Genomic DNA, 12,442 nt, shown 5'->3' on the forward strand with positions numbered 1-12,442 from the left:
GCATTTGTTTTATAGAAACAGAAATGGAGGCTCAGAGAAGGAGTGGAGCTGCCCACAGTCACACAGCAAATAGAGCAGCTAGGACTTCAATCCGGCTCCTTCCTCCATCCCAGGCCACCTCTGCCTGCGTCGGGGGCCGAGCGTACAGTCTCTACCGGCTCAGGGCAAGCCCGGGGCACTGGTATGTCCCCTCTTTGCGGGGTGAGATTCTTGGCCCAAACGGCTGACCCCTCCTGAGGCCGATCAGCATTCAGGGTTCCCCGCCCGCCCCCTCCACCCTGGGATCCTCAGAGCCCAGGTCTTGCAATTCAGGAAATGCTGAAAACCCTGTTTGTTGTACAGGAAGATCAGTTTCAGCCTGTGGGGGCGTCCTGCTGAAAAGCAAGCACGCGCATGATACATCCGCCCCCAGACAGGCACTTGTGCTGGACACGTGGGTGCGCGGCAGACCCCAGGTCTCGGTCCAGGCCGAGTCTGCCCCGCCTCCTCCCCTGTCTTCCCGCAAAGCCGGGCCTGCTGCCTCGCACCCTAGGAGCTCTTCCTTCTCGGCAAGTCTGCGGGGGGTCAGTCCTGACTCCGAAGGCTTGAAAGACCATCTCGTTGGCCAGCCTGAGGTTCTCGGAGAGTCCCCGGGCGCATTTGTCACCATGCGGGGATGGGTGTGGAGGCACTGGTGAGAGACAGAGCCGCAGCAGGTGGCCCTGAGTCGAACCGCAGGCGGCGCTGGCGAGGGAGGCGCTTGAGCCTAAATACCCACAGCCATTCCCAGCTTTTTGCCAACTTTGCCCGGGGCGGCGGGGTGGGGGGGGGCTTTTAGGGGGAAACCAGGCGCCCTGAGCTGGTCTCTCCTGGAAACCCTTGGCCGCCTACGTTCGGAGCCAGGAGGAACCGTGCATATTGTGGTTGACCTTTCGTAGGTGTCCGCGTCACACCTCCAGCCAGAGTGTCCAAAATTCAGTGTTGATAACAACAGCCTGCCAGACTTTGTCGCCGAGAGCTTCGTACTTAGGCTTATCGTCTTTACTCCCATCGTGCCCATTTGATGAGCCCGGACTCTACCCTGATAATCTAGACCTGTGCCGGGGAATCTTTTCCCTGTCTGCCATTGTGGCCTGAAAATGTGGAAAGGGAAGCATGGCCGTATGTCATTGTTCAGACCGAACCAGAAATAACGTTGACTTCAGAGCTGAACTTGGCCCCTCTCAGAAGGGTTGCCTTTGTTTTCTCGTTATTTAGGGGTGGGGAAGGATCACATGCTTTGAAATGCATTTTAATGAATGTTTATAAGGTCTCGGGGATCACATTGGTGGCTTTGTCTGCCCGATTATGAAATAGGACTCTGCAGGCCCTGGTGGATGGAAGTAAAGTCATTTCTTTCTAAAAGACGCAGGGGCACCGACCCTCACTCCCCACCCCCCAAGGCGGGAGCTGTGCGGGCCCCGGCCCGGAGCCAGGCCTCCCCAGGTCTCGTGCCGCTGTGAGCCCCTAACTAGCTGTCTGACCACGAGTGAATCACAACCCGCTGTTTTCTGTAAAAAGGGAAGGTTGAGGTGTGTCCTCTAGAAGTCCTGCTGGTGTTTACTGATGATTCACTTATTTTCTTTAAAAGAACATTCTCCGGTGAGGGGGCCGGTCTGAAGACAGTAGGCTGGCTGATGACTGAGACCAATAGCTTGCTGTGACAGGGCCCGCAGAGATGGGAAAACGGCACATAAAGCTGTTTGGAAGGGTCTGGCAGTTTGGTGGGGCCCTGCCATCCCAACATGCCATCAGAGTCGTTTTGGAGTAGCAAGCTCTCTGCTGCGCTTGATATTGAATGGACAGGCTGACCTGGGCAGCAGCCGCGGGCCCAGGTGACCCAGCCAGGCCGCCAGGGTGGCCCCAGCACTGGAGCAAGCTCATCTCGCAGTGGAGTTGAGTAGCAAGTCCTAGCCCCGCGGGAGGCAGCGCTGAGGCAGGCCTGGCTCTCGGGGCGAAATGAGGCGGCAAATAGAGGCCCGGGGGGAGCAGAGGCCTTGTGGCCGGGCTGAGCCCTGCTGGGTAAACACAGCCGCCTCCCTCAGCTTGTGCAGGCTTGGCTGCGGTTCTGGCCGTTCAGCCAGGGTGCTTTAGGCGAGCCATTGACAGCTCGCACCATAAATGCGAAATGTGGAGCCATGGCCTCCAACAGTGGGTGTTGAGGACCCGGCGGGGGGGGTCCCAGGATCGGGACTGAGTGGGGAACTCTGGCTTGGTAGCACTCGATGGGTGCCTGAAACGTCATGCTCTCATTTCAGAGAGACCCCTTTCCGTGGCCTGTGGTCCCCAGTATGCACCTCTGCCTCCAGGGGTCACGCCCCACCTTCCGCATCTCCTGCCACCTTCGTCCCAACAGGTTAATCACAGACCTGCAGTTCAAAGAAAGCCCAGAGATTCCAGGCCTTTGCAAAACTGCACGTCGGGCCCGGCCATCGCCAGCTCGGACTCGCTGCGGGGAATCCTAGGTGAAACTCACGCTTGGTCCTTCCTCCCTGGGGCATCTTAGACATTTCTATTTTCAGTATATTGGATTTCTTTGACCGCTTTGGGAGAGTGTAGCAGAGACCACATTTCAGTCTGGGACGCAGTGCCTTGCATGTGGCCCATAATCGATGAAGCGAACGGCCAGGAAAACACGGGGCGGAGCTGGCAGTGCGCTGGGTCATTTGGGCGCATTGGTCCATTGATTCATTCAGCTGCTGGTACTGAGCACCTGCCGTGGGCCAAATACAGAGGAAGCACTCCTGGATGGCGGAGCAGAGCAGGTGACTGGAGAGGCCCCCTCTTGTGCCCACTCTACCCCGGCCCCCCACCAGCCTGCTCCATGGCAGGGCCCTTCTTCAGGGGGTGGGTATCTCAAAAGAAAAGGCAGAGAGGTCGGCAAGTCCCCACCCCTGGAGGAAGGCTGAGTGGGAGGCAGCTGAGGGGTGGTGGCGGACCCCCCATCAGCCTGGGCCCTGGGGCTTAGAGGGCCCCGCCCAGGCCTGGCTCCCAGAGTCCCTGTCTTGAGAGGGCCTTCCAGAACGCTTCCAGATCTGCCCTCTGTAATGCCAGCTACCAGTTACTGAGGGCCTGCGGGGGGCCACACAGTCCGCCCTGTCTCACTTCCCAGGCCAAGCAGCAGCATGAGATGAGAACTAAAGCTGTGCTCTTTTTACAATCGAAGAAACAGGGGCTCAGAGTCTACGTCAAGGTCAATATTGAGTTGCGTCCGAGGCCACACTGCCCCCCACCCATGCTGTGGGCCAGTGGTTCTCAAGCTGGTGATCTGCTGAGGACCAGCCCGGGAGCAGGGAGAAAGCTCTGCTGGCTGGACCCCACCCCGGATGGGAGGACTGAAGCAGGGCGGCTGGGGTGGCAGGGCCTGGGATTCTGGGTGTTCCCGATGGAACCCGATGGGCAGCAAGGCCCAGCCCTGCAATCCTGACGGATCTGCCCTATACCAGCAGTGACCCCCATGCATGCCTTGACCCTTCAGCAAGCCAAACATGAGGGGGCCTCAGGGGACCAGCCCTGGGCGTCCCAGTCAGACGTCCAAAGTTAGAAAGAGGATTCTTCATGAAAAGTGCTTCGGGAGAAACACGTGTGTTAGAGCCACGGCCTTTCGGTGCTCCCAAGCCCGTCTCTTCCCACCCGTATTCCGTGGACTGGCAGGCCATGGTCATTAACAGGACAGCCACCGATGACCCAGGAAGCCTTGAAAAGGGCAGGAAAGACTGCATGACTAACTGCTCTGCTCGGTGCCCAAAAGCTACTCTTGCAATAAATGGTGGGGCCTCTTCCCGTTGTTTCCTATCTCCCCAGCCCGAGGATGCATCTGCAGAGAGGAATTCCTTAGTTAGCTTGCTTTATGCTTTCTTTTTTTGTTTGTTTGTTTTTGGATTACAAGTCATTCTCATTAAAAACAAACAAGCAATAGAAAAATGTAGAGACTAGAAAGTGAGTTACCAGGCATCCCCAACGGTGGCATACATGTTCTGCCAAGGTGTTTTACACACTCAATGTAGTGTGTGTGTGTGTGTGTGTGTGTGTGTGTGTACGCAGATAAATGGGACCATGCCACCATGACTGTCCCGCAGCTTGTGTATCCTCTCGACAGCGTCTGTCAAAAAGAACAAACCCAAAGGGCCTTCACCCTCTAAAAGCTCTGCTGTAACCCTTTGTCCCAACCTTCAAGTTCAATGTCCACAATTCTTTCCTTTTTGGAAATCGGGGTAGCTAGAGCCAGTGGGAATTGCCCTTGGCTCTTAGCTACTTGGGCTTTCGAGTGGGCCAAGATATCCTCTGCGTGCCTTTCTGCCGTGTTCGGTACACAGACAGCTTAACACTTTATTTGGAATGCACCAAGACAGTGGAAATGAAACACAGCAACAAAGCAACCAGCACCAGGAGTCTAAAAATAGGCCTGTATTGTATACTTTTGACAACTGTGAGTCTTGAAAGGGAGTGATCTGTTTTATCTTGCTAGTTTTCCTGTTCAATAGCTTTAATGTGCCAATCCTTATTTATAAACATCTCCCTCTCTCTCTCTCTCTCTCTCTCTCTCTCTCTCCCCCCTCTCCCCCTTCTCCCCGCCCCCCCCCCCTCGCTTTCTTTTCCCTCCACAGGGAACCATTAAGAGGAGGCAGGAAGGAGATAATTTCCAGCTCTCAGGCATGGCCGACGGGGGTTACCCTAATAAAATCAAGAGACCTTGCCTCGAAGATGTCACCCTTTCTCTGGGCCCAGGTGCCCACCCCAGCACACCCTGTCCAGAGCTGCAGGTCCCCGCGTTAGCCATGAACCCGAGCTCTGCAGCTCTGGGAACCGCCGGCCACGCGTTACTCCTCGAAACTAATCCCATGAACGGCGGCGTGATGGGCTCACCCTTTGTGGTGCCACCCACGGCAGAAATGGGGCTGAAAGGGCCCCCTCTTCCTTACTATGACAAAAGCAACAGCGTGCCCGCTGTAGACCAGGAGCTTCAGGATCTGCTGGAGGAGCTGACAAAAATCCAAGAACCCTCTCCGAGTGAGCTGGATCTGGAGAAGATCCTGGGCAGCAAGCCGGAAGAACCGCTGGTCTTAGACCCCGGCCCGGCCACCCTGGGCGCCACTCCTAAGCCGGCCGTTCAGATGCCGCCCTTGGAGAGCCTGGCTTCCGGCAAGGACTTTGCCTCAAGCTGCAGCCAGGTCACTGGTGTGTCGCTGCCGATCCCACCCTCTTCTGTGGGGGTCAGCTATGGGGTTCCCTCCACCAGTAAGCAGATGGCCTCGCCCAGTTCTTCCACCGCGCAGGCCCAGAGCCAGGTCCCCGCGATGCTCCCTGCCACCCTGCCCCCGCTCCCGGTGCCGCAGTGGCACCACGCCCATCAGCTGAAGGCGCTGGCGGCCAGCAAGCAGGGGTCCAGCGGCAAGCAGCCGGGCCCCACCACCAGCTGGTCTGGCCTGCCTCCCCCAGGCCTCTCCCCGCCTTACCGCCCGGGGCCGTCGCCACACCCGCCGCAGCCCTTCAGCCCGCAGGGCCTCATGGGGTCGTGCATGTCGTCCAGCAGCCTGCCCGGGAGCACCCTGCACGGCTCCCCCGGCGCCTTGCTCTCCAGCGGGGCGCCCAGCAGCAGCTCTGCCCTCGGACCCGCCCTGCCCTACGCCCCCGAGAAGCTCCCCAGCCCCGCTCTCCACCAGCAGCCCCAGTTCAGCCCGCAGAGCTCCATCCTCGCCCACCTGGTGTCCTCCGGCATTAAGACCCCGCAGGGGCACCTGATGTCCGCTCTGCCCACCAGCACCCCGGGGCCTGCCACCCCCTACCGCCCGGAGAAGCTGGCCAGCCCGGGGCTGCCCCAGCAGTCCTTCACGCCGCAGTGCCCCCTCGTCCGCAGCCTCACGCCCACCACGCATCCGCTCAGCCAGCCGCTGCCGCAGGCCAAGGCCAGCTTCAAGCCCATGGCCACCACCTCGCCCAAAAGCCTGAGCGTGATCATGCAGCAGGGGCTGGCCAGCCCCGGCCCCGGAGCCCCGGAGCCTTTCACTTTCAGCAACACCAAGCCCTTGTCACACTTCGTCTCCGAGCCGGGCCCCCAGAGGCTGCCCTCCGTGCCCGCCCCGTCTCGGCAGCCCGCGCTGCTCCACTACCTGCAGCAGCCGACGCCGACGCCGACGCAGGCCTCTTCTGCCACGGCCTCCTCCACGGCCACGGCCACCTTGCAGCTGCAGCAGCAGCAGCAGCAGCAGCAGCAGCAGCAGCAGCCTGACCATTCCTCGTTCCTCCTGCAGCAGGTGATGCAGCAACCGCAGCGCCTTCAGCGGTCGGTGGCCTCGGACGCCGTGCCTTCTTTGCCCAGACAGGTAAGCCCATCTCATCGCCGGCGGCGTCCCTTTGTCCAGGCAACAAGAACCGTAGTTCATGCTATTGAGAGCTGGCTTCGGAGGCCAATTCAGGCTGCAGTCCTCTCCGAGACTGGACTTGACTCTGGAAAAGTCTCTTTAAGCCAGCTCGTTCTGCGGGGTCAAAGCACAGCAGTAACAAGGCCAAGGTTATGGTGTCAGTTCCTGTGTAGGTTGCTTAGATCCCCGGGAGGAAGACTGTACCCCCAGGGCGCTGCCAGGGGAAGGAAGCAGGGCAGGCGAGCCAGAGTGGCACAGAACTACCTTCCTCTGCGTGGGGCCATGAGGCATGGCCCGCCACCCGGGGCCAGCGAAGCCTTCAGAGGACGCAAGGATCTTGCACTGAAGCATTTCAGTCTTGTTCCTGCTGGCTTAAGGTTGCACACTGGGCCTTCTAGAAATGCCACAGCAAGTGTTTGCTGGGCCGTGGCAGCGTGCTGTTCCCCCTGCACTGCCGCCGAGGCAGGTCGTAAATGAAAAGGACAGAGACAGAGAGACAGTGTCAGGCAGTTGCTCTTGCAGTGTCCATTTTGCAGACAAAGAAACTGAGGCTCAGAGAGTTGAAAGGACTCGCCCAGAGTCACAGTTAGTGAGGGGTGGGACAGGAACGGGGGGCAGGAGACCTTGCTCCAGAGCCCTTCTCGGAATCCTTGCGACTTCTCCCTGTCCCTCGTCTCCTGCAGTCTTACCAGTCACTCAGTCCAGCTGCTCCTCCCCGGGGCGGGGGGGGGGGGGGGTCCTAGCACAGCTCCCACTTTTCATTGCTCTGATCCCTGCCTGTATCGGTCATCTATGGCTGCGTAACCAGTCACCCCCAAACACCTGCTCGAAACAACACGCGTATATCACTTCACAGCCTCTGTGGGTCCGGGATCCCGGCACGGCCTCGCTGCAGTCATCTCTAGGAGCCACTGAGAAGGCGTGGCTTCCAGAATCCCTCCCCGATCGAAGGCAGGAAGCACATCCTTGAGGTTGTTCCTCACGAGCTGTGGGCCAGAGGCCTCCCGTGGTTCCTTTCCATGTGGGCCTCTTCATAGAGCATCTCCCCGCATGAGAGCTGGCTTCCTCGGAGCCAGCCAGAGAGAAAGTGCCAGCAAGAGAGGTGGAGGTGGGGATTGCCAGCAAGTCAGAAGTCACAGTCTATGGAACCTAGTCTTGAAAGTGACATCACATCACTTGTGCTGTATTCTGTTTATTTGACACGAGCACGAAGGTGTGAGTACCAGTTGGGGGGCAGTGGTTTACAGGATGCTGAGGATACTGGGGAGTTGCAGGATGCTGAGGAAACTGGGGGGTTAAAGGATGCTGAGGATACTGGGGAGTTACAGGATGCTGAGGATACCAGGGGAGTTAAAGGATGCTGAGGAAACTGGGGGGTTAAAGGATGCTGAGGATACTGGGGGGTTACAGGATGCTGAGGATACCAGGGGGTTACAGGATGCTGAGGATACCAGGGGAGTTAAAGGATGCTGAGGAAACTGGGGGGTTAAAGGATGCTGAGGATACCAGGGGAGTTAAAGAATGCTGAGGAAACTGGGGGGTTAAAGGATGCTGAGGATACTGGGGGGTTACAGGATGCTGAGGATACTGGGGGGTTAAAGGATGCTGAGGATACTGGGGAGTTACAGGATGCTGAGGATACCAGGGGGTTAAAGGATGCTGAGGATACCGGGGAGGGTGTCCGCCTGCCCCCAATACTGTCTGTCACAGCTCATCATTCCCCTTGCTCTCATGCCTGCCCAAGTTCAGTCCCTCTTGATTCTGTATCTGAACTTAAATAGTTCCCTCTTAAACCGGCTTGCCCAATACGCCGTCCATTGTTCGAAGTATCACCTCACTGTAGCACAGACCTGATCATGCTCACACTTGCTCAGCAGTTTCCGGAGGCTCCTTAGCTGCCTCCCTCTACCTCTTTAGACCCGGGGTGCGTCGGGCCCCGAGACATGCTTGCTGCTGCCGGGCCACTCTTGTGGCCAGTCAGGTTCCTGGCCTTGACTCTCGCGCGGCGTGTGCCTGGCCCTCCCAGCCCACCCTCCCTCTCCCGTCCTAGGGCTCAGACACCCTCCCGGCCAGGAAGCTTTTCCCTGGCTGTCCTCCGTACTTCCGTCTCCCACCCTGCCTACTCCTGTAGAAAAGCCCCAGGGGAGGCGACTGGAAAGGACGTGGCCCAAGGGAAGCGCCTGGCAGGTGCGGACCTCTTTCCTGGAGGCCCCGGATGCCCGTGGCCAGGCAGTCCCCAGAGCAGAGAGACTGTGCCTTTTTCCCTCGGGTCTCATGAAGCATCACCCAGCAGAGTCGCTCCACACCGGGGACTGGTCCTTTGGCGGGAGCGCCCAGCCTGCCGAGCTCCCGCGGGGGTGGCCAGGGTGAGCGGCAGGCCCTTGTCCCCAGTTCAGGAGCCCTGTGGTTTGATTTTGTTATAGGCCTGTTGCCATCTGTTTTCGTGGACGTCTGCGGCTGGCTCGGGGGAGCGCCAGCACCAGCACTGGAACCCTTACCCTAGCAGGCAAGAGCCTCAGCCTGGAGACGTGTCAGCATCTAACATTGTGAGCCTCTTTGGTTTCTTTTGTCTTCCGTGGGGGCCATTCTCAGCCTGCGCTGCCATAGAGCCGGCCCAGCAGGCGCAGAGGGAGACCCCTGGATGATTAGGGTGGTGGAGAACACAGCCCCCGATTGCCTCGGTGCGGCTGCGCAAAGCGCTCGGAAGAAAGAGCCCGGGGCAGAGCCAGTGAGTGAGTCAGTGCTCGGCCTGCCTTTTCTCATCATCATCCCCAGAGGTAGGAGCTGTGATCATTCTCTTGAAAGCTGAGAAGCCTCAGCACAGAGAGGTCATCGGAGTTGCCCACCGTCACACAGCACGCAGGGCCAGAGCAGGGAGCTGTCTGTAGAGCTCACACTCGTAACCCCATGCACGGAGCCCTGGCTCCAGAGCCTTGCGTTCCTGCCTTAACCTCCTACCTGTGGCCTCTTCTACACCGTGTGGGTGATGTGACGTTGCCGCCTAAGGATGAAGTGGGTTCATTTAGTGCATGTGAAGCACTTCGAACAGAGCTGGCACAAAACTTGCCCAGGAAGGCCGGCTATCGCTGTGACTGACGCCTGGCCCTGAGCCTCCAGATCTGGTTTCTGGGGGCCAAGATATGGTTCTCAAAACCGGTGCTGTGTTGGTACAGAACAGGAGCCGCTCTCCCCGGGCCCCACGCTGGCCCTGAGATGGCCCTGAGGCCAGGTGGGAGGGGGACGCGCGCCCCTCTGTGCTCTCGCCCTGGCTCCGCCCACCTCCTGGCACCTGCTCTGGGCACAGCATCCTCTTAGCCGACGTGCACTGACCGGGTCTCCAACGGGCGCGTCAGTGGTTCTGCTGTTCTTTCTCACGGCCTTTCCGCCTCCTGTTTAAGACCTGAGAACTCAGCTCTGGTCACTTGTCCAGGAGAGGACTGAAGAAAGGAAGAGGCGGGTGTTTGAGGCAAGAGCTGGGTCGGCAGTGTAAGAACAGACAGCACCCCCTCCCCCACCCCTCCCCCTCCCCAGTGGGGAAGGACCCGCTTCTCGCTTCCAGCAGGGCGAACTTGTCACTTTTTACTGGGAGCCCAGCCGAGCCTCAGCAAACACTCATCTGTCCCGTATGGCAGGGATGAGCTTGTGGCGGCTTTGGGGCTCATCGTAGTGACCACAGAAGGACGGGCGTTCGTTGTAACCCAGATCTTGGTGTTCTTCTGAGTCGGTGCAGCAGTTCAGCGTGGTGAGGGCACTGGAGGCAGACAGACTGGGGTTCGAGTCCGGACACCAGCACCGACTGGGCGGTGTGCCAGGAGCAATGTCCCTTAAGCCCTCTGAGCCTCAGCTGTACCCGGGGAAAGGAGTGGGCCCCATCTCTCTCAGGCCATTGGAAGCGGGAGATGCTAGACCGACACTGCGCAGAGCCCTGCCAGGCACGCGTCCCTGGCCCCGGCAGCACCAGCACGGGCTCCTGGTCTTGGATGTGGAACCCCTGGGGTCTGACGCGTTTCCAGATTCAGAACACTGGGGACTCGACTCAGTAGCGCACAATCCTCCAGGGGAATCGGAGGGGGAGGGTATTTTATTATTTCTGCAGAGAAATATGACTGACTAAGCCCAGGTCAAGTTTTGCCCCCAAATAAATCGCGGCACCAAATCTACAAAAATAAGATAAGCTTTCACTGCTTTTTGGACTTGAAATGACAGGTAAGGGACGTGGACCTACAGTTATTAAGGAAGGGACTCTTTGAAGCATTGACACCCAGCCCCCGCTCCCCGCCCTCCTCCCCAAGCTGGGTGACTTTCTCTGTTTTCAGTCAAAGTGCAGCAAAATGAATTTTCCTTCCGTTCCGTAATGTCCCTTCTCCCTGAAGACTCTTGAAGACACCTGGGGGTCTTGTGAAAATCAGGGCTAGGACTTCCGTTCTACCATCAGCCCCTGGCGGGTGGAACGAACATTTCCTCAAAGACAAAACCCGTTCTGGCAAGGAGATGGGCGCTGTGCTCTGGAGAAGCAGGGGGAGCGCGGGGCAGCAGGGCCTGGGCGGCAGCATGGCGGGAGGGGGCCGTGGACCACGGCCAGTTGGAACCAGAACAGAAGGGCCTGAAATCCGATGCTTGAGGCAGGCCGAGGCACTGGGGGAAAGGGGGTAGCTGCAGACAAACAGACCGAAGAGGCGCGTGATAGTGTTTGGGCGGATCTGGAGAGGCGCAGGAGAAGAACCCGAATACCAAGCCTCTGCGGGCTCATCATGAGAACTTGCCGTCTGCCCTCGGGAGGGGGATCTGGGCACCTCGGTCTGAAGTGGAACCTTGAGGAAGCCCTCTTGTCACCAGCAGCTGATCCTGCAAGGAGACAGCACAGAGCCAGGGACGTTGGGGCCTCGGCCCTTGGGTCTTGGCAGAGTACAGGCCCCAGGGTGGGCTTGAGGCTCGGTTCAAGAGAGCCCAGGCTTTGGATCACTTGGGTTCAGGTCCTGGCTCTGCCACTTGTGCATCCAGCATGCTATTTCCGCAATCTCCCTGTCTGGAAATGGAGGTACTGGCACGCCTATCAGAGGTTGCCTGGAGGCTTCAGTGAGGCGAGGAAAAGGTGCCTGGCACAGGCCCTGAAGCACAGTCATGCTCCACCGATTTCAAGAAAGTTCCTGAAGAGTTCCCACTATGGCATGGTGGGTTAAGAATCAGATTGCAATGGCTCTAGTCGCCGCGGAGGCACGGGTTCAATCCCCAGCCCTGGCACAGTGGGTTAAAGGGTCTGGTGTTGCAGCAGCTGTGGCTCAGATTCCATCCCTGGCCTAGGAACTTCCATATGCAGCAGGTGCAGCAAGAAAGGAAGTGAGAAAAAGAAAGCTGTTGAAACTCAGAATACCCACCATTCACTTAGAATGGGTTTAGACTGCCTCGGGCTCCAGGCTCCATTCCGCTCCCAGGGGTGGGAGGTGGCTGGCGGAGGAGTGCCCTCTGGGGAGGGGGGTCAGGGAGGACATTTGCCAGGTGGCTGAGGAGAGACCCAGTGGCCGCCACAAACGGATGACCCCAGCAAGGAGCCGAGCGGCCGAGCCAGGCTGCGGCTTCCCAAGTGCCCTGGCCAGGGATGGGGGGCACGGGGAAAACGCTGGCTTTTCTCCCTCCAAACACAGACAGCAGGGGTGCCAGGAGCCATGTGGGGCTGCAGCATCCCTGCATGGATGCTGAGTAACAAAGAGACCCCAGCATGACTTTAGGGGAGCAGAGGCAGGGGTAGGGAGCGGCCGTTTCTGCCTGCAGCCAGCCGGGCCCCAGCCCTGCCACGTGCAGGAGGCCGCGGGCTGGCTGCGGTTCTAGATGCACAAGGCCTGCTGCTGATAGAAGGGCTGGCAGGCCAGTGAGGGCCGGCGCTGATTCGGCTTGGTGCCTGGCACTGGGGGATACACGGTCCTCGTCTGCATTGGTGTTTTGGAGCCGAGATGGATGCTGCAGCAGGGAGGGCACCCGGGCTGAGCCTTCAGGAAAGCCCTGGCCTCCCCCCGCCCACCGCTCCCCCCACCCCAGAGCCTCCAAAAAGCACCTCGGCAGAAACT

At 59.1% G+C, this 12,442-nt stretch overlaps 1 protein-coding gene across 1 annotated transcript in view; it reads left to right on the plus strand.

Annotated features, from left to right (window-relative positions):
* The window catches only part of MAMLD1 (mastermind like domain containing 1), a 50,134-nt gene that overhangs the window by 11,959 nt on the left and 25,733 nt on the right, over positions 1 to 12,442 (plus strand). The window contains exons 2-3 of the mRNA XM_047764569.1: positions 4,626 to 6,341; positions 8,804 to 8,926. Of these exons, the coding sequence (XP_047620525.1) occupies positions 4,626 to 6,341; positions 8,804 to 8,926 (1,839 nt within the window). The remainder of the gene's footprint in view (positions 1 to 4,625; positions 6,342 to 8,803; positions 8,927 to 12,442) is intronic.

The sequence above is a fragment of the Phacochoerus africanus genome, chromosome X (assembly GCF_016906955.1).
Source record: "Phacochoerus africanus isolate WHEZ1 chromosome X, ROS_Pafr_v1, whole genome shotgun sequence".
In the NCBI taxonomy this organism is placed as follows: domain Eukaryota; kingdom Metazoa; phylum Chordata; class Mammalia; order Artiodactyla; family Suidae; genus Phacochoerus; species Phacochoerus africanus.